The following is a 25,989-nucleotide window of genomic DNA, read 5'->3' as shown; positions in this document are numbered from 1 at the left end:
GTCAGGGCTCTGGTTAAGACCCTGTAACTTTCCTGTTTTAAAAGTTAGCACCAGGCATAGGTTACACTGCCTACTGTATCATGCATAGGTAAGAATAAGAAACGTTATAACTGCTTTTAGGAAAGTCTATTAGGATGTCATGATGTTAATCTTACCTGTTTGTGCTCCTAAAATTTATGAGGACTCTGTCAAAAGTATGGATTAGATTGAGCCCAGGATATATGAGTAACCCTGTTGTATTCAGTTTACAGGAGGTAAACTCCAAGATCCTAAATTTCCTTTCTGACTTGGCATTTGATGATCCGTGGAGCATTTTCTTCATGACCGTACTCTCTCCTTTGGGTTATATCAAGGTAACTTCTCAATTCTATAAATGGTTAGCACCCTTCATTCATTATTTTTTCTCTCCAAAGTCTGATTACTGTGGGTAACGGGCATACCTGGGCAACTGATACTGAGTATTTTTGTACAGATGCTGATAGTTATCTCTATATGCAAGTCTTTTTCCGTTAGACTTGTAACCTGCTGGCTTGTTGGCACAGCCACTTTCTGAAGTATTCTTCCCTAATGTTGGCACTCTTAGTTTTAGCAATAAGATTTGGATCTGTGGCGTTTCAGTGCTAGTTTTGAATAGCTGGGAATAATGACATTTTTTGACAATAAATTTTCTATTTCTAGGTACTTATATGGTTCCCATTACCATAGTGTCAGACTCATAGAACCCCATGCACATGAGCATCCCCAGTAATATTGTTCATGTTCGAAAGAGAGTAAATTTCTAAAGGAACAGAGTAATGAAGAAGTTCAGGTTTTGCTGTACATGAATGGATTTAATTTGAGTGTAGTGTTTGAGGCCACAGTAGGACTATTTCTCTTTTGTCTCTGGAATATTTCCTTCATCTGTGCATCCACTGGGATCTGTAATATAATTGCTAATAATATAGTCTACTGAGGCATCTGCTTTCATTGTAGCCATCTCAAGGAATGACATTGCTTTTGATGGTGCTTGGTAAGATTTTTATTAGCTGTAAAATGAGTGGAAATATACTGCTTAAATATGAAAAAGAAATGCAGTGAATTCACTATTCAGAAGACCTGTTCTTCTTGACATTCTGAAGAAGTGTCTAGAATTTCATAATGAAAACTTGGGTCACATGGCTATATGTAATCAATGAATTCAGTGAAAGCGACCTTAAAATGTGGTCAGGCTTTATGAAGAGAGAAATTTTTAGGCCACTTATGCACCATTTATTTAATAAAGAAGATTTAAAAGACTGCAGTTGGTGTATTTTGTTATCTGATCGTTCCAAACAGAATGGAATTAGCACTGAAATTCAGATATTTAGGCTGAGTCTTGTGTCTAATGTTCCTAAGAGAACTTCATTATATACTTACTGGGAAATTTTGATTTTCAACTCCATGAGGATTCTCTTTAGACAAATATTTCTGGAAATAAATGGAATCTCAACACATCTTAAAATAGAAATAGTGCCTTATTTGCCTCGTGGGCATCATAGCTTTAGTAACATTCAGTAAACTAAATCTTCCTTGCAGGAGTAAGGGTATTTGCACTGCTCATAGTCAGTTCTGCAGATGCCTAGCATTACAGTCCCGTCGGCTAGAGGTTGAGCTTTTAAATAGCATTTGTAACCATCCTGCGGTGCTGGGATGCGGGGGCAGTTGGCAAAACTTATTCTTGACTAAAAACTCCAGCTGTGTATGGTCTCAGATTCTGAGTGAAATGACATGATTTGTTCCATCTAAGCATGAGTATTGTTACAGATAGTAGCTGTAGGCTAGTGAGGCAGAAAAAAAATATTTGACCTTTGAAAACTGTCATTTTTCATACAATTAGTGTTCTGCGGTCAGGCTATGCCTATACTAGGGGCTTCTGCAAGTATAGCTGTATTAGTCAGGTCTGAAGGGGTCTGATCCCTGACCAATACAGCTGTGCTGGTACAAAAACCTAGTGCAGGAGCAGTTATTTCAGCAAAACAGTTTTTGCTGGTATAGCTTGTTTTGCTTGGGGAAATGGTTTTCAACGCAGCTTTGCCGGTGAAAGCTGTGCCCGTGCTTAGGGTATGTCTACACTGCCCATGTTACAGCATGACCGTGACAGCACTGCTGCGTGGATAGTGTAGACACACTTTATGGCCGGGGAGAGCTCCCCTGGTGATTTAAAAAAAAACCAAACGCCACCCTGAATGAGGTGGTGGTTTCATAGCCAGGAGTGTAGCTGGCGCTTTTCAGCGCTAAAACTTCTGTCACTCAGGGGCATGTTTTTTCACACCCCTGAATGACTAAGGTTTTATCGCTGAAAGTGGCAGTGTAGACACAGCTTTAGGAGTGCTTTGCAAGTATTGTCTATATTATGACCGCACTTTTAATAGACATAGCTCTAGTTTCACACTTGGAAATGATGTGAAAAGGGGAGACATTGCGGGGTCAGGATGCAGGGATTAGATATTCAGAGTTTAGTAACATGAAACACTCGACGTGGACTAATGTTGGACTAATACCAACTCAAGAAAAATATTCTGTCCTTCAGAGTTGTCTGTTTGAATCTCTAAATTGTGAACTCTTTGGAATGGAGATTTCAAAAGTGACTAGTGATGCTGGGTGTGTCAATTCTTGGTGTCCATTTTGAGATGCACTTATGGGCCCTGCCTTTTAGAAAGTGCTGAGCACCTGACCTTTAAAGGTCCACATGAACTATTTCTCTGTTGATTATTTCAGCAGAAACATCGTTAAATGTTCGTATCTTCTTAGGTGCCAAAAGCTCCAACCCTCAGTTGTCCAAACCTCCAGTTTCCCTCTGATGTTTTCTACAATACAATTAGGCATTTTCAGCACAAAATTCTACAATACGTTTGAAAATTAAAATTTTAGAGACAGCATTGTATGTACTTTCAATTTAAGTAACAAGGAATACTGTGCTGATCAGTTTAATATTTAATTCAACAAAATAACTCCTTTTTTAAATTTGAGATTACCTTAGAATTTCCAGTCAGTGGCACTTTCAGAAGCTCTTCAGTATGTGCTTTGCCATAAACTTTAGGTCAAACTTGCTGTAGGGAATATGCAACCTTGGGTGTGGCCTTCTCCAACTAAAGGCCCAGGGAGCAGACTCCAGTTTTTGTGGTATCCCAAGTACTCCATGTAACCTGACTGTGACCTTTTTCTCCTCTTTTGCAGCTCTCATCCATTCGAATGCAGGGACTCCTTCTGCTGGTATTTGTGAAGCATGCCCATATCCCCTTCATACGGGACATTCACACTCACTACACGCGCACAGGCCTTTATGGATATTGGGTAAAGGATATCTGAGAGCTGGTGGCATGGTTTACTGCATGACTACATGATGTGGATTTCTTGGGGAGCTTTTTGGTTTATTTGGCAATATAGATTCTTCCCCCACCCCTGGGCCAGAAGGGATAGGTATGATCATGTAGTATGACCTCCTGCATAACACAGGCCACAGAATTTCACCAGTTTATTGGCTGAGAGATTTCTGAATGATAGATATTGAATATTGCTTTTGTAAATTTAAAACAAAACCAAAATATTTATTCCTTAATAGTACTGTTTGAAATTACATATGTTGTAGCAATGGATAAATTTGCAGCTGTTCACCATAACTTCAAAGAGCGCTGTTATTTCTCCACTTCAGGGGAACAAAGGAGGAGTCACCATTCGCATGTCCCTCTATGGTCATACGATCTGCTTCATGAACTGTCATTTGCCTGCTCACATTGAGAATGCTGAGCAACGACTGGATGACTTTGAGAAAATTCTGGAAATGCAGCAGTTTGAAGATGAGAATGTGCCAAATATTCTAGACCACGAGTGAGTGTTACACCCAAGTACTAGTGCACCATTTCTGAGATAATAGTGTCTGTCATAGGTTCATTCCACAACATTCTTTTAAATAGAGATTTGTCTGAGGACTTCTTCCACATGTCACACTTTTACTTTAAATGTCTCTTCAGTGGATGTGTTGCTTGAATTCAAATGGAAAGAGCTGGAAAAGATCTCCTGGAGGTCTGAGGCTTGTACTGTAGGATTGTACTCTCTGCTAATCTCAAGTAGTATTGAGTTAGCTAGTTTGAGTAATGTAGTTTTCTAGTGGTTGGAGCCTTTAGAAGATAAAAGCCATATATGCTGGAGATTCTCCTTTCTCTTTGTGAGTAGAGAGTATGTTGCTGCATTTTTGCAATTTTATCTACCTAAATGGATTTGTTAGAACATCTACTGATGGAGCCTCCATCCACCAGTTCTTGGCAAGTTATTTTATTACTTAATTGCCCTGAGTGTTATACTGTCTCTCAGATTTCTAACCTAAATATTCCACTATCTGTTTCAGGCCACTAGTCTGGTTTTTACTTTTTAATTTTACAGGAATTACTTAAAATGCTTTAAAGAGTAAAAGTAAGAGTTCATCATCATCCCCGCACACCCCCAACCGCTCCCATGGAGTGGTGTTAACTGGCCACTTCAACTTGAATAATTCCTTGAAATATGTTAACTGTTTATGCTAAACAGTCTTTCACATTGTGTTTGTGTGACACACTGAGGGCTTGTGTTTAAGTGTCGACACAGCCTTGTTGCTAAAAGTCAGCTTGTGTGAACGCTCTCTGTCAATAAGTGCTGACAAAATACTTCCAGCCCCACTATCAGCGTTCACACTGCCACTTGCATCAGCAAAACTTTTGTCTTTCACGGGCAGGGGAGGGCTTTTTTTAAGTACCCGTGAAAGACAAAACTTTTGTTGACAAATGTCACAGTGTAGACAAGCCCTGAGTACATTTCCCAGACCTGAAGAAGAGCTCTGTGTAAGTTCAAAAGCTTGTCTCTCACCAACGGAAGTTGGTCCAATAAAAGATACAACCTCAGCCACCTTGTCTTTCTAATATCCTGGGACCAAGATGGCTACAACAACAATGCATATAGGAAAATATTTTGTAATTTAAAAAAAATCCCATTATCTATAGTGCAGTGCACCAAAATATAAGTATTTCACATTTCAGTCATTTGATATCTCTTCTTCTCTGGCTACTGACCCACTGAAGTGCCCCAACCCTATATTAAAAAAACCTAATAAATTAGCTGTCATTCAGTAAAGTATTAGGATGTTCCCTAGCAGGGCAAAACCTTAAATATGGAACTGAGAAGTGAAAGGAAAAGGCTCATTTCCGTGCTTCTTTTGTATTGTGTTCAACATTGTCGATAACCTACTCCTAGAGGATTTCATTTCCCATCTCCAACAAATTAAAAAAAGCAATATGTACCCCAGGTTCATCAAAATTGCACTATAGTGCAAAACCTTAAGTGTCTGAAGATGTCCTGGTATCAACAGATTGATACCACTTATTATCACATACACCGGTCATTTGGAAGTTACTCTGCCTCAGTATTGTTGAGGGTGCCATTAAACTTGCAGTCTAGCACAAAATGTTGATGACACTGGAGTATTGGCATAGGTTGTGAGTGACCGGCGGGCTTGGGTAGGCCCTTGGCTGGCCCATCCCTTCTGCCCGGGGCCTGCTGCCCTTCCCCTGCTGGAGCCTGGAGTGGCACCTCTTCTCTCCCCCCTTCCCCCCCCGCAACTTTGGAGCACCCGGCGAGCAGGCAGGCAGGCAGCTGAGTGTGCCCCACTCCCACCCCGGAGTGCTGGGTCAACTGGCAGCACAGCCCCGAGCGCCGGGTGGGTGGGTAGTGTGAGCACTGGCTCCAGCCGCCCGGGGTCCCTGGCTGCAGGCCGGCCTCCACTAGCCTCAGCCTGGGGCAAGGGCACCAGAGCCATCCCAAAAGTGTGTGTGTCAGGGGGGCCGCCCGAGGTGGAGGCAAAGGCAGGCAGTTGTCAGGGAGAGCTCCAGACCTGGTTCTGGCCGGGGGTAGGGGGACCTCAGAGCCACAGCCCATCCATGATAAGAGCTGGGCAGGCAGCTGTGGGGAGCTGCAGCTGACCCTCCACCAGCCTGAAGTGTGGTGGGCTGAGAGCAACCCCGTGCCCTTGTTCCTGCCCCTGGGCTTCCTGCCCCCTCCCCTGGGGCAGGTGGAGGGTCTGTGGCTCCTCGCAGCTGCCCACTTGTGGCTCTCACCGTGGCCGGGCTGCAGCTCCAAGCTCCCCACTTCCACCCCCTGCTGGAGCTGGGTCGAGGTGAGCTGCTCAGGCAGCTGTGTGGAGTTGTGGACCCTCCTCCTGTCTCGGGCGGCTGGGGAACCTGGGGGATGGGGACTCGGGCTGGGGGCTGCCCAGGCAGGTGGAGGGTCTGCCACGGCTCCCCACTGCTGCCCAGGCTCCCCAGCCACACACACACAGAGTTCTGGTGCCATTGGCCCGGGGCTTGGCCACATGGGAAAGAAGAGCTGTGGGCCTGACAGGAAGCAGGAGGGGGCCTGGGAGTGGAGTGTGGACGGGGCCACAGAGGCAGTTTGGGTAGGCTGAGCCTTCCCCTGCCTTTGATACCCGCTGCCCATGAGTATTGGTCCCTGTTGAAATTGAAAGTATAGGCCTTGTGGAGTGCTGGAGTTTGTTGTGTAGTAGGCAGTGTTGAACGTGTCAAGGAATATAGGAAACTTTCCATTTAATTTTGATTACCATCCCTTTAAAGTTTTGGACTGGTGGATATGACGTTCTGTAACCTTAACTGTCACTAAATGAAGATTTTGTTTGTGGTGTTTAGATTAGAAGTATAGAAAAGTATCTAAGCAATGGAATAAGGTATAGTAATCTCGCCCTATCTTCATGATTTCCGCCCCCCACACACTCGCACACAGAGGTATCTGTAGCTTTATAGGAAACCATGAGCACTTACTGCCTTTTTTTTTTTTTTTTTTTTAAATAGCATTCTTTTCTGGTTTGGAGATCTCAACTTCCGGATAGCAGATTATGGAATACATTTTATCCGAGAGTCAATAAGCAATAGCAGATACAATCTACTATGGGAAAAGGACCAGGTATCGTCCCTTTTTAATGTTCTTCTGGTTCTAGTCCTGACACATACTAAAGAATAGCTTACATTGGCGCTTCTGCTCTCTCATCTTCTGTCAAAGTTCCTACAGGGACTACAGGGTCCCTTGTTCAGAGAGGCCGAACTTAAGAGTAGCTTTGAGTTCCCACTGTTATTCCTAACTCTTTCCCTACTGGGAGTGGTATAGCTGTGAAGTCTTTCTTTTCAGTCTTAAATATTACCTACTTAACTTTATATATATATATATATATAATTTGTTGCTCTGTTTCATTCTGACTCGGGTGCAGTGCTGACTGAAGATTTCAGTGAACTTTACTGGCTTGTAAATTGTCCTATTGTCTCTGTCTCTCTCCCCGCACCCCCAGTTTAAACTATTAGTGGGCTGGCCCTAGCACATCTGCATTTCCAGAATAACTGCTGCAGTATTTCTAGAAGGGTTAGTTTAAAGGCTCTAGCAGTAGCAAAGGAGCCCCTATGCATTTTGTTTGGAAGATGTGTTGCAGTGTGTAAAAAATTTTGAATCCTTTTTAGAAGATGCTTTCTCATCTCCTTCATGAATAATTCTTTAATCTCTGATTTTAAATGTAATCTTTACAGGTTGCCCTTTATAACACATTGTTTATAACATTTGTTTTATTTCTGCAGTTAAATATAGCAAAGAAGAAGGAAGCTTTTCTCCAGGAATTTATAGAGGGTCCCTTGCAGTTTAAACCCACTTACAAGTTCGACCTTCACTCTGACGTGTATGACACGAGGTAAAAAGCACAATATATTGCGTTCAGTCAGGGAACGGTCTGAGATAACCCTTGTGCCTTAGTAAACATCAGTCTGATCAACTAAACAGGCCTAAATTTGTCCCAGATTGCTAGTTCACTATCATAGGCAGTGGGTGAACCCTGGGCTTGGGGAGGCCACACCCCTCCTGCCGGAGCCCAGAGCAGCAACCTCCACGCAGCCACTTCCCCCCCCCCCACCCCCAACCGGCCCTGGACTTCCTGAGTGCCCCCAGTCCCAGAGTGCCAGGCAGGTGTTGCGGCCCCAGCTCTGGAGCACCGAGGAGGTGGGCAGGTGGTGTGCCCCCTTCAGCCCCAGAGCACCAGGTGGGCAGCGCCCCCTGTCCATCAGCCTCAAAGCACAGGCCAGCCCCCATTAGCCCCAGCCATGGGGGGGGTAAGAGCCCCCCGCAGCACAGCACCAGGAAGGGGTCTGGGGGTGGACTGTGGGTGGGGCCACGCAAGGCTGTTTATGGAGGCTCAGCCTTCCATGGTCTTTGATATCTGTCCCCCATGTTGACTATGAGGCTGTTAGACCTATTAGTTTATCTGGGTCATTCAATGGGCAATGCTGAATAAATGAAGTCTTCTGGCTGAAGAGATCTGTTTCCATGTCACATGAGGGGAATGGGAGTGGCAATGTGGGTCTGAGCTTGTATTTGGAAGGGCTAAATGGACAATGCAGGCACCAAATCTTTTTATTCAAAAGCATTGTCTTCAGGGGCCCAACTTTGTTTTTTAATAAAAGAATACCCTGTGGGTTGATACACTCATATTTTGAACCCATTTTCTTATATCTTAAGAAAAAAAGCTAAACACATTTTGTTTTATCTGAATGTGAAAACTGATTTTCATTACTTCATAAGAACATAACGAATTACTATCATCATCCTTTGTCTCTTGGAATGGCCTATACCAGATACTTCAGAGGAAAATTCAAGAAACCTCAGAGCACAAAGCTATGAAATGCTTTCTCTGTGGGCAGGTTATCTTCCTAAACCCCATAATTTAGTGGCTGACTCTTGCTAAAACATGAATTCATATCCAATTAAAAAAAACAGAAGTGCCTTATCTAATACAACTGTGGATGTTTCTGTTACCCTTATAAGAACATACAAATGGCCCTACTGGGTCAGACCAAAGGTCCATCTAGCCCAGTATCCTGTCTTCTGACAATGGCCAGTGCCAGGTGCCCCAGAGGGAATGAGCAGAACAGGGACTCATCAAGTGATCCATCCCCTGTCGCTCATTCCCAGCTTCTGGCAAACAGAGACGAGGGACACCATTCCTACCCATCCTGGCTAATAGCCATTGATGGACCTATCCTCCGTGAATTTATCTAGTTCTTTTTTGAACCCTATTAAGGTCTTCGCCTTCACAACATCCTCTGGTAAGGAGTTCCGTAGGTTGACTGTATATTGTGTGAAGAAATACTTCCTTTTATGTTTTAAACCTGCTGCCTATTAATTTCATTTGGTGACCCCTAGTTTTTGTGTTATGAGAAGTAGTAAACAACACTTCCTTGTCTACTTTCTTTACACCAGTCATGATTTTATAAATCTCTAATCCTTTCATGAAGCCCTCTAAGATATTGGCTTCAGTGGCATCCTGTGGCTGAGTTCCACAGTTTAATTATGTATGTTTTCCTTTTATCAGTTTTAAATTTTCTGCCTTTCAATTTAATTGACTGTCCCTTTGATTTTGTATAATGAGAAGATAAGATAAATAGGAGCTCCTGGTTTATCTTGGCTACACCATTCAGTCTGTGTATTTCTGTCATGTTCTGTTGTCTTTGTCTCCTCTCTAAACTAAACAATCCCAATTTTTTCTACCCTCTCCATCGGAATTCTCTCCATACCTGTAATCATCTGTTGCCTTTCTCTGCCCCTCTTCTATTTCTACTATACTTTGTGAGATAGTTATCAGAGCTCAATATGGCATTCATAGATACAATTTTTAAGGTCAGAAGAGGGTCACTGTGATCATTTAATCTGACCTGCATGACACATGCCATAGAACTCCATCCAACTAGTAATTCCTGAATGGAGCCCCGTAATTTATGGTTGAACTACAGTATAGCTTCTAGAAAGACATCAACTCTTGATTGAAAGACTTCAAGTTGATCACATTCCTTGGTGAGCTATTCTAATGGTTGATTACACACAGCTACACTTAAAATAAATTTAACATACTTTCCTATTTGAATTTTTGTAGCATCAGCCTCTAGCCACTGGATCTGGTTATACCTTTGAAGGCATTACACTGATTTATGTAATGGCTTTGTAATATTTGTGGTATTTTTCTCACTCATTTTTTATACATGAAAACTCTTTTTCTGCTGTTAGACTTTTGCCACACTATGACCAAGTTGTCCCCCCAGTGGTCTAGAACCCGTTAAGGTTTATGAGTAGTTTATATTATTCCTTGCAATGTACATTACCTTGCATTTGTTAACATTACATTTTATCTGCCTTTTTGTTTCCTGTTCATCTAGCTTTGTTGGATCTTTTTGTAGTTCATTACCCGTCTCTAGTTTTGACTAACCAAAATAATTGTCATCAGCACGTTTTGACACTGTTTACCCACTTTTCCAGATTAATATATGAAACATTGGACATAGTACAGAACATTGGAACTTTCCTCAGTTGAAAATCCTATTTTCCTTTTCTTAGTCAGTTTCTGTCTTTGTAAGATTGTTCAGCATGCCAAAAAGTCTGATCACTTCACTTTGTTAAAGCCCAAACTAGGCCTATAAACTGTCATCAGAGACTAATGTTGCCTTGCAAAGTTCTGGGGGGAAACAAATGGCCTGATGTTTTAAATAAATGAATATATGATGCTTCACATTTGCAGTCCATTATTTTCCTGGACTTCTGGGACACCACAGGGAAGTTTTTTAGTTGCTTTAAATCAATGGCACTCAACCTTTCCAGACTATTGTACCCCTTTCAGGAGTCTGATTTGTCTTGCATACCCCCCCCCAAGTTTCATCTAACTTAAAAACTACTTGCTTACAAAATCAGACATAAAAATACAAAAGTGTCACAGCACATTGTTAACTGGAAAATTGCTTACTTTCTCATTTTTACCATAAAATTATAAAATCAATTGAAATATAATATTATTCTTACATTTCAGTTTATAATATATAGAGCAGTATAAACAAGTTGTCTGTATGAAATTTTAGTTTGTACTGCCTTCGCTAGTGCTTTTTATGTAGCCTGTTGTAAAACTAGGCAAATATCTAAATGAGTTGATGTACCTCCTGGAAGACCGCTGCATACCCACAGGGATATGCATACCCCTGGTTGAAAACCACTGCTTTAAATCATCCATAAAGCTATGTTTGAAACAACTTTTTAAATAAAGATTGTAAAATATTTAATCTGTGAATTTAATTTGTTTCCAAATTGCTTTATTATTTACAAGATCTGCAGGGCACATTGCAATGGAGAAATTAGCTCCTGACCATCAGGAGTCTTATACTTATCTTTATTTTTATTTTCAGGGGGCAGAAGACACTGTTTTGGTTTAAGTAAGAAGACGACTCTCTGGCTTTCTTAGATTGTAGATATTGCAGAATCAAAACAAGGCTCAGATTTTGATTTGATTCTTGTGAAATACTTGAAAATCAGACTTCTGATTTTCTGCACGAATTTCCTGAATCTAATTGAAAGTTGTAGCATCTTCTTCTCTGCTGTAGCACGTCAAGAGAATCACTGAGACTAATCTTAATGTATTAGTCTGGACTGAAAGCAGTGGGCTTTTTACCTGAGCACGAACAGATAGCAGTAGTGTAACCTGCTTTAAAATTCGGTAACCAACAAATATAAGTAATTATGCAAAAAGAAAAGGAGTACTTGTGGCACCTTAGAGACTAACCAATTTATTTGAGCATGAGCTTTCGTGAGCTACAGCTCACTTCATCGGATGCATACCGTGGAAACTGCAGCAGACTTTATATACACACAGAGAATATGAAACAATACCTCCTCCCACCCCACTGTCCTGCTGGTAATAGCTTATCTAAAGTGATCATCAAGTTGGGCCATTTCCAGCACAAATCCAGGTTTTCTCGCCCTCCACCCCCCCACACAAATTCACTCTCCTGCTGGTGATAGCCCATCCAAAGTGACAACTCTCCACACAATGTGCATGACAATCAAGTTGGGCCATTTCCTGCACAAATCCAGGTTCTCTCACCCCCCCACCCCCCTCCCAAAAACCACACACACAAACTCATTATCCCGCTGGCAAAAGTGGTCACTTTGGATGAGCTGTTGCCAGCGGGATAGTGAGTTTGTGTGTGTGGTTTTTGGGAGGGGGTGGGGGGGTGAGAGAACCTGGATTTGTGCAGGAAATGGCCCAACTTGATTGTCATGCACATTGTGTGGAGAGTTGTCACTTTGGATGGGCTATCACCAGCAGGAGAGTGAATTTGTGTTGGGGGGTGGAGGGCGAGAGAACCTGGATTTGTGCTGGAAATGGCCCAACTTGATGATCACTTTAAATAAGCTATTACCAGCAGGACAGTGGGGTGGGAGGAGGTATTGTTTCATATTCTCTGTGTGTATATAAAGTCTGCTGCAGTTTCCACGGTATGCATCCGATGAAGTGAGCTGTAGCTCACGAAAGCTCATGCTCAAATAAATGGGTTAGTCTCTAAGGTGCCACAAGTACTCCTTTTCTTTTTGCGAATACAGACTAACACGGCTGTTACTCTGAAATAAGTAATTATGCAACTTGAGAAATCTTGACACAGTAATGTGGCATTAGTTTGTTAAATATGAATATCATGAACTCTTTGTAACTCAAGTTACTTCATTTAAACACCTCTAATGTGTGCATTCAATTTCTGTTAATATTAATGCAGGTTTTTTGATTCACCTAAGGTGGGGGGACAGGCAGACATTTTTGCATTCTGAGTATGTTCACAAAGGATGCTTTAAACCAGCCAACCACTATCTTTCAATGGATTGGTATATTTTATATTGTTCTGGATAGTGGTATATATGTTCTGAGCTTCCCTTCTCTATCTGGTTATTCCATATCGTCAGATAAAGGAAACAGTGTATTAACTTTGTATTCAGGCTCTTCATTTTCGTATTGCCTTGCACAGCAGAGCAGACATATTGCAGCTTTTAAAGATTTCTGTCAGTTTGTATTTCTACTGGAATACATGGGATTTGTTCCCTCATGTGTACATTTACTTAATCACTTAAAATCCTTCCATTTCTCATTTAAGGTGAGTCAGACCTGCATGTAGGGAGGGGAAAGGGTGCTGAATTTAATCTGAGCAGTTTATAGCTGGTTTATAGTAGTTTGTTGAAAGTTGTCAAACTGACAGTTTTCCTTACGCATCGTGCTCCTTTAACCCTTGTAATTCAATTAAATGCAATGCATTCTAATTCCTCTTCCATAGGATATGGTCTTTTCTCCATTTCACTGTGAAGTGATATGGCCATAAAGAGGGCTGTTGCTTTAAAGTTATCTTCCCATCACAGAGAGAATCCGGAAAGGCTCGTGTCTTCTCTTGTTGATATATGGTATAAAAGGAAACTCCAAACCATAGTGGTTGCAGGCTACTTAGGTGCAAGAATCTACTGCCTGTACGCAAACTTTCCTCTACTAGATGTTATAAAGCATTTTATTAGGGAAAAGCTTGTGTACTAAGTATAGAAATTATGCTATCATTATAACACACTGGAGTAGCTTGGCAGAATCCATTGCTCTGTCTCTTCTACGTAACAGGTGATAATAGTATGGAAAAACTACTAGCTACATAATTAGCATCGGTGAAGCTGTCCCGATGGCTATTAATACAAAATTATTCCTGTTCTTTAAAAAATATTGGAACCAAGAATATATAAAAAATACTCAACGTGTGACACAGATCAGCAAAAGTCAGGAAATGTCTGAACGGTGTTATACCCTGCCCAAGGATGGCCATTGGCTTGAGGTCAGGACAGTTTCTGCATTAACTGTAGATTCTTGCATGTTCTTGGAGAGAATTCTAGGAGAAAGCATCATTTCCTATATGAAACTGACTAATCCGTTCCCACACTCTTTTTCATTTTATTTCTTTCCAATTAGAGGGACCCATGAAAGCTGATCTCTTACAGTGAAGTTCAATTGAATTTAATAACCATGGGTCTGGCTGTAATGCATGCTAGAGCAGAGTTGTAAAATGAAGTTGAGATGTGATTGCTTTGAATGTTGTAATAATTTTTTACAATTTTGGATCAACTTTTAATAGATGTTATATAGTTACATAACATTGTAGCTTTTGGCCACTGTTTTTTCTCCTCCTTTCATCTACTCTGCTCATACTCTTGTAGTGGGAAGAAACGGAAGCCAGCATGGACAGATCGAATTCTTTGGAGGGTGAAGAATCTCTCCCAGCATCCATCAGAGGATGGAGATTTGTGTGAAGGAGAGCAGACAATCTCTGTGACCCTGAATAACTATATCAGTCACATGAGCTATGGCATCAGTGATCACAAACCTGTTACAGGAACCTTCGGGCTTCAGGTATTGTCCCATTTTTATAATTTTGGAGCAAATATCTCCCCATTAGGAAATGGTAATCTTAAAGGCAAAACTAAAATTAATCCTAATTTACGGAATTTATTTCTCTGAATCTTTTTATGTAAGTCATAAGCAGAAATGTGACAAACACAACAAGATGAAGCCCTGCTGTTTGCAGTCTCAGATATTTTCTTCTGGATTACAAAATTTGTTTGCACTGGCTTTTTTTTACAAATGAGCAAAGATTTCTTCATCCTCAGACTTTTAGGCTCATGACTCAGGTTGAGAATTTCTCTTCCTTAATGGCTTCCTCTTCCTGAGAGGCAAGTCACACAGAGTGAGGTAGGTATTTCAGGGATTCTAGACCTGTTGTTAAGCCTTTGCTCCTGATTATAATCATAGAAATGTAAATGGGAGAAGAACCTCAAGTGGTCATCTAGTCCATCACTCTACATTCAGGCAGGATTAAGTATACCTAGACCAACCCTGACAGGTGTTTATCTATCCTGGTCTCAGCAGTGATGGGGGTTTTACAACCTCTATAATAGGTCACCCGAGTGCTTTTCTATCCTTTTAATTAGAAAGCTTTTCCTGATATCCAACCTAAATCTCCCTTGCTGCAAACTAAGCAAATTACTTCCTGTTTTGCCCTGGTATGGAGAACAATTGATTACTATCCTTTTCATAACAACCTTTTACATATTTGAAGACTGTTATCATCCCTCCTCCCCTCCAGCTGTCTCTTTTGTAGCCTAAGATGCCCAATTCTTTCTCCCTTTCTTCCCAGGTCATGTCATGTTTTCTAAACCTCTTATTTTTGTAGCTCTCCTTTGGACTCACTCCAATTTGTTCACTTTTTTCTTAAAGGGCACAGTATTCTAGTTGATGCCTCCCCACTGCTGAATAGTGCTGAACAGTTATTTCTTCTTCTTACATATGACACTCCTGTTAATACATCCCAGAATGACATTTTCCTTTTTCATATCAGCATCACACTATTGGCTCATATTCAATTTGTGGTCTGCTATAACCCCCAGATCCTTTTCTGCCATACTTCTGTGTAGCCAGTTATTTCCCCTTTTTCTGTATAAGTACATTTTTAATTTTCCCTTCCTATGTGTAGTACTTCCACTCGTCTTTACTGAATTGAATCTTGTTGATTTCAGACCAATTCTCCAATTTATCAACATTTTTAATTCTAATCCTGTCCTCCAAAGTGTTTGCAACCCCTCCCAGTTTGGTCTCGTCTCCTGATTTTATAAGCACACGCACACTCCATCATCCACATTGTAAATTAAAATACTGAACGGGGTTGGACCCAGGATAAATCTCTGTGGGACCCCACTTGATATGTCCTTCCCGTTTGACAGCAAACAATTGACGATTACTCTTTTGAGAACAGTTTTCATTTAGTTGTTTACCCACATTATAGTAACTTTATTTAGTCCATATTTGTGTAGTTTGCTTATGAGAATGTCATGTGAGACTATCGGAAGCCTTACTGAAGTCCAGCTATATGATGTCTACTATTCCCCGCCCCCCAATCCGTTTGGTTACCCTGTCAGATGTTCCCCTTATCCCTATGCAACTAAGGACCCACAACAGATGTTGCTGCATACCAAAGGTAAAATATTGGGGGCTAATCAACACCAGCAGTTCTCAACTGGGGGGATGTGAGCCAGTTTCAGGGGGTCCCATAGTCCCATGGGAGGAGTTAGGGAGGGCATGAGGGGGCATCCCCCCCCCCAAAAAAAACAAACTGTAGTGTCTTAACCAGACTGGGACAGTCCCGGGGGCAGCTCAGCACCCCTCAGGCCCCGCCCCTTGGCGAAGTCGCAGGTGGGAAGCTGAAGCCAGGCAGTGTGGGGCAGCTGCTGTTCTGGCTGGTGCCATGGAGCAGGCAGCCATGGTGCTCCCCCATCTTCTGCTGCTGGTGCCCAGGACTGTGATTGCTCCTCAGCTTTCAGCCCCCTTTTGCTGCTTGCGCAGTCGGTAAGAGCCTCCTGAGTGGAGGGACCTGGCTGCAGGGCCTGGAGAGCCTTTGAGGAGCAGTGACTGCAGTGGGGGCCCTCCTGGCACACAACCCCCTCTCCCTGCACCCTGAGCTACCCCCCTGCCTTCACACAGCCCCTAGCTACTCCTCTCTCTGCACCTTGAGCTACATCCCTCACTGCACACAGCTCCTAGCTATCCCCTGCCTGCACCCTGAGCAGTTTTCAAAGTCTTTATGCTGAGCCCCTCCCCACCCCTTGAGTTATAATTTTTGGTTGCACCTCCCCAACCCAGATGTGGCCCACTGAGGTGAGTCGGGGTGGAGGTGGGTCTTCCTCCTCTGGGCCCCAGGGTGCAGAGCTGGCTCAAGCGCCCTCAGGCCCCCCCCCCCCAGTAGAAGTCAAAATATGCCAGAGCCCACCCACCCACCCCTCTGTTTCCTGCTGGGCCTGGAGTTTTTATAGCATGTTGGGGGGGGCCTCAGAAAGAAAAAGGCTGAGACCTCCTGGTCTGCACTGATGATGCTACAGTGGCACAGCTGTGCCAACACAGATACGCCATACATGGTTGGGCTTTTTTTCCATTTCTGTAATTAATCCACTGCTCCAAGAGGGGGTAACTAAGTCAATAGAAGAATTCTGTTGCCAGCCCAGCTGAGTCTACGCTCGGGGTAGGTTGACCAAACTAATTTTTCACGTAAGGAAAAAGGAACATAACTAGGTAAATATCATTTTTCAGTGTAGAACAGGCCTTAACTGATGGATATATTCAAAACAGTCTTCCTTCTTGTCTAGATAAAGCCTCTTTTGTCCACTCCATTGGTCACTCTGAATCCTGAGGGTGAGTGGAATGCTGCACGGGATGTTCTAATCAGCTATTCCACGTTATCTCAATTTCCAAGCAGTACCTGGGACTGGATTGGGCTCTACCAGGTGACATTACCAGAATATCATGCCTCGCTGCAGAATAAAAATATCTTTGCAGTAAAGCAGATGTGGGATTGGTGGTGGGGAAGTAGTTCATTTGGCATTGCATGCTTCCCTTATTTAGAGATCTAAAATGCAAGTTATTCTCTAGTGCCACTAGTCGCTGGTAGTTTCAATATGCCTGGAACCACCCAACTCTTGAATTATTAGTTATTTGGTAACATGCCTAGGTGGACAGAAAAATAATTATTTTTATCATCCCTAGAAATAATATTTTGTAAAGTGTGGTAAAATATTATTTATGCACAATGTGCTAGGTATGAGACATAATGAAGAATAATCTCTTCCCCAAAGTGCCCCTGTCTGCTGGTATAATGTAGCAAGGGAGAGCAGAAATGGAAGGAAGAGGGCAGAGGGTTTAGGGTACAGAAATATCTCTATCTCTCTCTCTCTCTCTCTCACGATAAATTGTTGACTAATGCTCAGTGCATGTTTTGAAAATAGTTTAATTTTTAAAATGAATGTTTTTAGTTAAAATTACAGTAATATATACTAAAAAGAGCAGATATCTTACTCTTAGGTTTTCCATGTTGCCCCAGTGTGTCTTGCTTTACTTTTTTAGAGAGCTGATGGCTTCTGTCTTTCCCTGCAGGTGGCATTCAGGCATGTGAATGACTATGTGACCTATACCTGGGTAAAAGATGATGAAATTTCGTCCAGTGAAGATGTTACTCAAGTGAGGGAATTACCATTTTCTTTTAGTGTGGGCTTCTAATATTGGGTTCAAGGGCTCCTGCCTCTGTTGTTTTTCTCCCATGCTCATTTTCAAGGCTCTTTATAAGAGTAATCTTTCTTCAACTGAAGGAATGCTAGCTGGTAATGGAGTTGGTCTTTGTAGCCCATCTTCACCACTCCAACTTAATTTTATTAGGGTTTTTGCAAAGTGATGCAACACATTTTCTCTGTTCTTACTTCTCTCCCAGGTCTGTGTGCGCTGCCAAGACAGTGTTTTACTTGATTTCTTCCCCCCTCTACAGAAATGACTCTTCATTGCATAGAGAACTGTTGTCAGTACCGTTGTTTTATTTTAATAAATCTGCTTCTATCTCTGAAATAAGTGGCTGACTCTCTTTACCTCTATGACTGCTAGGGTTGCTCATTACAGCATGGATATCATATAGTTTTGTCATAGTGTATCAAATGTCCCATTAATGTTGCTTTTTGTTGTAATCTTCTTTGGTCCTTTTTTCTCATTGAGAATTTTAGCATCTTATTAGCTTTCTATAAGACAGTGATTAAATTATTTAGTAATACTGTTCTAAAAGTGATCAAAATAAGGGTGAAAGCTATATTATTTTTCATGCAAATTATTTAGTTCCAGAGGTTTTGTCAGATTAAATAGAGGTTCAAATTAATTGCAAATAAAGTAGACCTTTTATTCTCAAAATCTTGGGGATGCAGGATTAGTGGACAGACTGATCAGATTTTCCAGTCCAACACTCCAGTAGATTCTCAGAACCTCTGAAAAGCTGCTTAGGTGACAGTGCCAAGGCAGGTCTTAATCAGTTATTTTCTGGTGTCCCTGGTCACTGATAGTTTCAAAATCTGTGAAATGTGAGGGTAGTTATATAGCTTTTTATGGATGTGCAGTGTAGTTGTAGCTATGTCAGTCCCAGGATATTAGAGAGACAAGGTGGGGGAGCTAATGTCTTTGCTTAGACCAACTTCTGTTGGTGAGAGAGACAAGCTTTGAACCCATACAGACTCTTCTTCAGGTCTGGGAAAGGTACTCCAAGGCAGAACAGATTGTTTAGCACAAGTAGTTAGCATATATTCTAAGGGAAGGAGTACTTGTGGCACCTTAGAGACTAATCAATTTATTTGAGCATAAGCTTTCGTGAGCTACAGCTCACTTCATCGAATGCATCTGATGAAGTGAGCTGTAGCTCACGAAAGCTTATGCTCAAATAAATTGGTTAGTCTCTAAGGTGCCACAAGTACTCCTTTTTCTTTTTTGTGAATACAGACTAACATGGCTGCTACTCTGAAACCTGTCATATTCTAAGGGGACATTCGAGGTAGAGTGGCCTGTTAACACCTCTGCAATTGTAGGACAAAAGGAGGTGGTTAGTGGGGGGGGGGTTAATTACAGATTGTTGTAATAATAAACCATGTACCCAGGGTCTCTGTTCAGTCCATGATTTTTAGTGTCTAGCAGAATTATAACTTTAAGCTCCCAGGCTCATCTTTTGAAAGTGTTATGCAGATTTTCTTGAGGATGAAGACTGATGGGTCTCGACTGCTTTGTGAAAAGTGTTCACCCATGCTTCAGGCCTTCAGACAGTCCTCCAGCCTCTCCAAGCTCTTCATCGGAAGCAAACTCCCCACAGACCAGGACACACCAACTCCAAGCCTCACCACACCCTACTAGAACAATCAGTGCAAACCACACCTTTCAAGACCCATGGATCCTACATATACCTGTCATAACATATGGCATACCTCATCTAGTGCACTAAATTCCCTAACAACCATGTGTATGAAACCAGACAATCTCTTTGCTTTTTGAATGAACTCTGAGGAAAATGATAAAAGGCAAAAACATCCTATCCTGTGGATGAACACTTTTCACAAAGTGATCACTCTATAACCTGTCAGTCCTCATCCTCAAAGTAAACCAGTGCAATACTTTCAAAAGATGAGCCTGGGAGCTTAAAATTATAATTCTGCTAGACACTAAAAATCATGGACTGAACAAAAAGAAAAGGAGTACTAGTGGCACCTTAGAGACTAACCAATTTATTTGAGCATAAGCTTTCGTGAGCTACAGCTCCAATGAAGTGAGCTGTAGCTCACGAAAGCTTATGCTCAAATAAATTGGTTAGTCTCTAAGGTGCCACAAGTACTCTTTTTCTTTTTGTGAATACAGACTAACACGGCAGCTACTCTGATGGACTGAACAGAGACCCTGGATTTATGGTTTATTACAACAATCTGTAACCTACTCCCCCATCTTCTGCAGTTGTAGGACAAAAGTTGTTAACAGGCCACTCTACCTTGAATGGTCCCTTAGACTATGTGAAAAGAAAAGGAGTACTTGTGGCACCTTAGAGACTAACCAATTTATTTGAGCATAAGCTTTGAAGTGAGCTGTAGCTCACGAAAGCTTATGCTCAAATAAATTGGTTAGTCTCTAAGGTGCCACAAGTACTCCTTTTCTTTTTGCGAATACAGACTAACACGGCTGTTACTCTGAAACCTTAGACTATGTGCTAACTACTTAAGCTAAACAATCTGTTCCACCTTGCATTTAGCTGTGATGCCTGAAGTACTGAAGAAGAGCTCTGTGTGGCTTGAAAGCTGGTCTCTCTCACCAACAGAAGTTGGTCCAATAGAGGAGATTACCTCACCCACTTGGTCTTCCTGAGAGGGAGATTAATGTCAAGCTACAAAAAGTTGAGCCAAAATACAGATTGAGAGATGATGAGTGGTAGCCCATGACTTTTTTTCTCTGGCATATCATGAGCTGAGAGAAGCCTCTGCAGAATAATAAGACTAAGCATTTTTGCACTTTCCTGAAAGAGATGAAGCTCTAGCCCCTGAATGAAGTGTTAAGAACGGCCTTTTCTTCCTCCCTGATTTACATGTATACAGTGGATCTGTTGTAAAGACTCAGTATTGTCTTTTTATGATCTAGTTCTAGTATATAGTAAAGTCTGCTTGTTATTAATTGCTTTGTCAGTGAAATTGCTGATGGTTGTCTTCCTTTTTTCATGTTGACAGGTTTACATCAGTGCTGATGAGATCCCCCATGCAGGAGGAGAGTTTCTCCTTTGTTATTATAGCCATAATATGCAGTCTGTAGCTGGTATCAGCCAGCCCTTCCAGGTAAAATGTTCTGGAGTTTTGGTTAATGCTGAAGGAGCCTTGGCGTGTGTTTCCTTGTATATGCAGCTGGATGTTTGTGAAAACATATGAACAGCCGTATTGGATCAGTCCATCTAGCCCATGTCCTGTCTCTGACAGAGCTTGCCCTGAGCGTGGGGTTACATCCTCTACCATCTTGGCTAATACCATTGATGTACCTGTCCGCCAAGAACTTACCTAGTTCTTTTTTTGAGCCCAGTTATACTTTTGGCCATCACAACATCCTCATGACAATGAGTTCCATGGGTTAATTGTGCATTCTGTGAGATGTAAGAGGGAAATGTAGTGGTAAACCTCAAGCAAAGAAAGGTACTAATGCCCAGAAGGAATCTGAGTATTTATTATATCTGAATGTCATAGCAAAATAAGGCCCAACTAGTTCACACACAGGCTCCAGTTTATGAAACCTCAGTCTTACTGTCACCTAGATGCCTGGCCCTCAGAAAGATGGGAATTTAGCCTAATTTTCTAAGAGCTACCTGGTTTCTGACTGCCTGGTCATCACTGAGCTCCCCTTAGGTACTCCTATAGGACATTTGTACAGCAATGCTTTCCAGATGACTGGTTTTTTTAGTTGCATCTCCAGGCATTCATCGTACCTCTGACCTTTTTTCATCCATCTCTGAGGAGGTGGCCCATCCTCACAGCCTATAAAATACTGGTACACTGAAACATAAACAGCAGGTTATCTATCTGAGGAAAATGTTGCAAATGCATAGACTACATGAAATGTCTGTTTCTTGCTTGTCCCTAAACCAGCGTTCTTTGCCAGAATCATTTTGACATATCCATACATAGCCCCAGCTGCAAGATAGATTATGTACTCTGGGATGCTTGAAACATCAGTGTCGGCACTATTCTTGGGAGCAGGGGCTTTTGGGAGGTTTTCAAACTCAAAATACCACATTGTGGAATGGAGTGAAGAGTAGAGCCCTGCAAATCTGAAGATATCCACTTTATATCCATGGACTATGTTTGTGGATCAGATGCAGATACAGATTTTGTATCCATGCAGGGCTCTAGTGAAGAGGACTGCCTGAATTGGGGAATCTGCAACATTTGTGGCTTCCTGCCCATATCAGGGAGAAAACATTGTAGACTGCTTCATTTCAGCTGGATGTGAGCTAAAGATTTCCTGTGGGTTGCAACCAACCAATACAATCTGCTTTTGCAGTGTGGCTCTGTTGTATGTGGGCACAACATACTGTACAGGTCTGGCAAACTCAAGCAAGAATGTTGTTTGGCATGCCTTTGCTTTTTTTCATGTTATATAGTCAGAGCCTTGGTGTGCAAGTTTAAAATTTTCCATACACTTTTAAATAGTTACCTCAATGAAACATTCATCACCAAATGGAATCTATTTGTATTACTTGTCTCAGTTCTGAGCAAGTCTGTTTGGGACATCTAATTCATTTAATTGTATATTGACTGTTAAAGTAACACTGTTTCTAAATGTGTGTCATATTAACTTTTTAAAACATGTTCCTTTTCTTTTAGATTCAGCCAAGCAGGAGATCAGTAGACAAGGAAATGGCACAGGAAAACATCAATGGCGTAGAGAAACCTCACAGTCCTGAGCCATATAATGAGTTCTGAAGTCAGAACTTAGTGATATTGATTCAGATGTCAGAGATGCTTACCTTCCCTGTTTCTTAGCGATTATAGACCTTCCTCTGTAGGAGATGGAGTCAGGCAGTGCAAAGGGTCCCACAGGTAGGGCTGTTCAGATCATAGATTTTAAAAGCTCTGTAGAAAGTAATTTCTTGTGGAAATGACTATTTCTATTGTCGCCATAGGAGGTAACTCTCTAGTGGTCCTGCATGGAACCAGGGCTCTAATGACAGGTCCTGATCAGTGCTGGCCAACATGAGATCATAGTGGAGATCTCTATTCCAGTGATTTAATCTAAAGTAATAGCATTCTGCAGCAGCTTCCAGGACTGCTGCTTTCCTGCTTTTGTAGGAGATATTTTAGTAACCATGCAGTGGACTTTTTTTAAGTGTTTCAGAACTTAAGTGAAATTATTTTAAAAACAAAGTTTTATTTATTAGATATACAATTATTGAGCTTATGTTAAAGTATTTTTGAATTTTGATGAATAAATGTTAGCAAATGATATCTTTGGAAGCAACCAACTGTAGGGCAACAGAAGTAATAAGAAAACAAGGTATTTGGGTCACATGGATTTTCCTTTGACTTTTGACCCTTTTTATTTTCTGCCCCACATTTCAATAATAATCTTTCTGAATAACTTTCCTGCTCAAAATGTTAAAGACAAGCATACATCCAGCAAACCAAACTTTTACGTGATTTCTGATGCCTCTTTCATTGGTAATGAAAATCATAGAGGAATTTGCCTATTACCCCCAGGAACAAGACAGACCTTTTTGTACTAGCTGGCAACTTGGAGTCGATCCAATATCATGCGGTTTCAGAAATAAATTTTTTAAATGCTGTTGCTTACCAACATTAAAATAGTTCTCAAATTGTGGTCCATGGAGCACTTATTGGCAAAGAGCTGACTGGTCACATGATGCTAACTCCTCCTTTCCAGCTGTTAAATTATATTAAAAGAAGCTTAAAAAAAAAGTGGTTTGTTATCTTATTGCAATTAATTTGCTGGGGAGGAAGGGGTGTAAAGGTTATATGAAACTTTTGGAGGCCATTCATAAACCTCCATAGACCCTTAGATTGCAGAGCCAGTAAAGGATACTTGTGACTCCTTGCTACCATTCTCTGCTTTCTACATGGGTACACAACTTCAGCAACATACAAACTTGTGATAAGTAATCTGTTAGTTATCTCTCAGTGTATTGTAAATAATGGCAATAGTGAAAATACAAAACTCAGATCAAGAAAAGGAGATCTAGAAACAAAAGACATTGGTGTATATATTTTTGGAGAATGGGTGGGGGAAACAGGATGAATTCCTTCCTGCTCATAGTCTTGAAGCCTTGACTAGCTATCTTAGGGCTTGTCTATGCTACCACTTTTGTTAGTATAATTTATTTAAATTTATATAAAACACACCCCTGAATGATGTAAGTTTTGATGACAGACGTGCTGGTGTGGACAGTGCTATGTTGGCAAGAGAGCTTCTCCCACCAACATAGGTTCCGTCGCTCGTGGAAGTGGCTTTATTATGTTGAGGAGAGAGCTCTCCCCCGTTGGCATAGAGTGGCTACATGAGCGATTTTTACAGTGGCGCAGTTGCATCAGTACAGCTGTGCTGCTGTAAGTTCGCAAGTGTAGACATGGCCTTTGGAGTTAGAAAGTGAATTCCCTGATGATTGAATCTGTTTTAAGGTGCTGTAGTTATGACTGGTGTATAAGATGTTCTGGGTTCAGAAGGCCTTAGCTTTAAGCTTTGGAAATAGCAGCATGTAGAATGCTCTGGTTAGCTTGTCAGAGCTTTTTGGATTAAAGACCACCTAGTTTTTGAAGTTTCTAGTTCCCATATAGTTAGATTTATGTTGTCAAGTGTCTGAACTTAATGCTTTGGCACTGGGAACTGTTCACTTGCCAACAGCAAGTGTGGGGGCAGAAGATACTGTGTACCAGCACAAGAATTAATACAGTTCTTACGTATAAAACATGAAAAATGTAATCCTGTTGATAGGCTGCTATAAAATGACATTACGTTGTATTGTCATTTGTACCATTGTTGTGTAAAATTTGCTTTACACTAAAGAACTTTTTCAAAGTTTGTTTTCAATAGAAATACACTAAATGCCCCTACTGCGTCACAAAACTAACTATAGTTTAAGCTCTTTTTTTTCTGAATTTGAAATTGATTGTATAAATCTGTTTTCATGCTTCCCATGAGGAGGTTCATGGGGAAAAATACAAAAGACTAGGGAACTGAGTTCTTCAAATTCCTGAGCACAGCTGGTAATGGGGCGGGGACCAAAATCCAATTTCTGCTGCTCAGGACACACATTCCATTTGTAGGCATCTCTGTGGATATTTCAGGAGCTGAACACTGACGTAGGGAAGTTTACATGGCTCCCAACATCCCTGCTTCTTAACACCACGTGAGGGCTGACCATTGGTCAATTATTGGAGTTGGAAGGTGCCCTTTATAAATTTAGGGCTTCATGTCACAGGACTCTGATCAAAATCACATCTGTTGTAGGCTTTTCCAACAGTAAGATCTTTATCCACTAACTACATAAGACTCGAATACCCTGGGGTCTTGGTGAGGAGCTTTGGATCATATTTATAGATTCCTTTGTTAGGCATTGTACATACAGTAGCAAATTAATTCTAAATTTTGTCTGTTACCTTGATCCATAAAGGATTTTTAAAGAATATTTTGTGACCAATATCATGCAGCTTCTTGATGGAATTTAATTTTTTCCTTAAATACTAATTTACTTGTATAATATTTAGAAATGGCTTTTAAATCCATTTACTTTTTAATGCACTGCATGTATCAGTTTGAAGTGAGTCTTGGTGATGAAGAGTCCATTAAGTGCATTAATCACTTCTTGTATTTTAAACAATTGAAGACTGATTTTTTTGAGGAGCTAGGGGGAATTCTCCCCTGTATTATAATTTTCACACAAGCCTTTGATAACCATTTTTGGTGTGCAGTTGGATATTTGTATTAAGAGATTATACTGCAGTAGGGTAGTAATAAATACACTGTAAGGGATTGAATCATTCCAAACAAGGGCCCAAGGGGTAATGTAATTCTCCTTTGGAGATAGTGGATTCATCTTGAAATAAAATTCTCCCTTTTGAAGGAGTTCTGTATTTAATGTCTCTCCCATTGAACTGGATCCTAAAGGGCCAGAAAGCCCTTCAGCTATAAGGGTATCTGAGTACAAAAATAATCTGAAACTTGAAAATGTTTAGAATGCTGGA

General features: G+C 41.3%; 1 protein-coding gene across 3 annotated transcripts in view; it reads left to right on the top strand.

The window, feature by feature from the left end:
- INPP5K (inositol polyphosphate-5-phosphatase K) overlaps nt 1-23,611 on the top strand; it is a 31,808-nt gene extending 8,197 nt beyond the window's left edge. For 2 of the 3 annotated variants that reach the window (XM_073315097.1, XM_073315096.1), the window contains exons 4-14: nt 245-353; nt 3,196-3,312; nt 3,671-3,846; nt 6,849-6,960; nt 7,620-7,729; nt 11,256-11,282; nt 14,086-14,278; nt 17,062-17,199; nt 17,846-17,929; nt 20,977-21,081; nt 22,618-23,611. In XM_073315097.1, coding sequence (XP_073171198.1) covers nt 245-353; nt 3,196-3,312; nt 3,671-3,846; nt 6,849-6,960; nt 7,620-7,729; nt 11,256-11,282; nt 14,086-14,278; nt 17,062-17,199; nt 17,846-17,929; nt 20,977-21,081; nt 22,618-22,716 — 1,270 coding nt within the window. In that variant the 3' untranslated portion in view covers nt 22,717-23,611. The remainder of the gene's footprint in view (nt 1-244; nt 354-3,195; nt 3,313-3,670; nt 3,847-6,848; nt 6,961-7,619; nt 7,730-11,255; nt 11,283-14,085; nt 14,279-17,061; nt 17,200-17,845; nt 17,930-20,976; nt 21,082-22,617) is intronic. The other variant, XM_073315098.1, reaches the window with a different exon arrangement.
- Nucleotides 23,612-25,989: the final 2,378 nt, after the last annotated feature.

Source organism: Lepidochelys kempii, chromosome 17 (assembly GCF_965140265.1).
Source record: "Lepidochelys kempii isolate rLepKem1 chromosome 17, rLepKem1.hap2, whole genome shotgun sequence".
In the NCBI taxonomy this organism is placed as follows: domain Eukaryota; kingdom Metazoa; phylum Chordata; order Testudines; family Cheloniidae; genus Lepidochelys; species Lepidochelys kempii.
The sequence above is the reverse complement of the archived record's forward strand: the minus strand, read 5'-3'. Positions and strand labels throughout refer to the sequence as shown.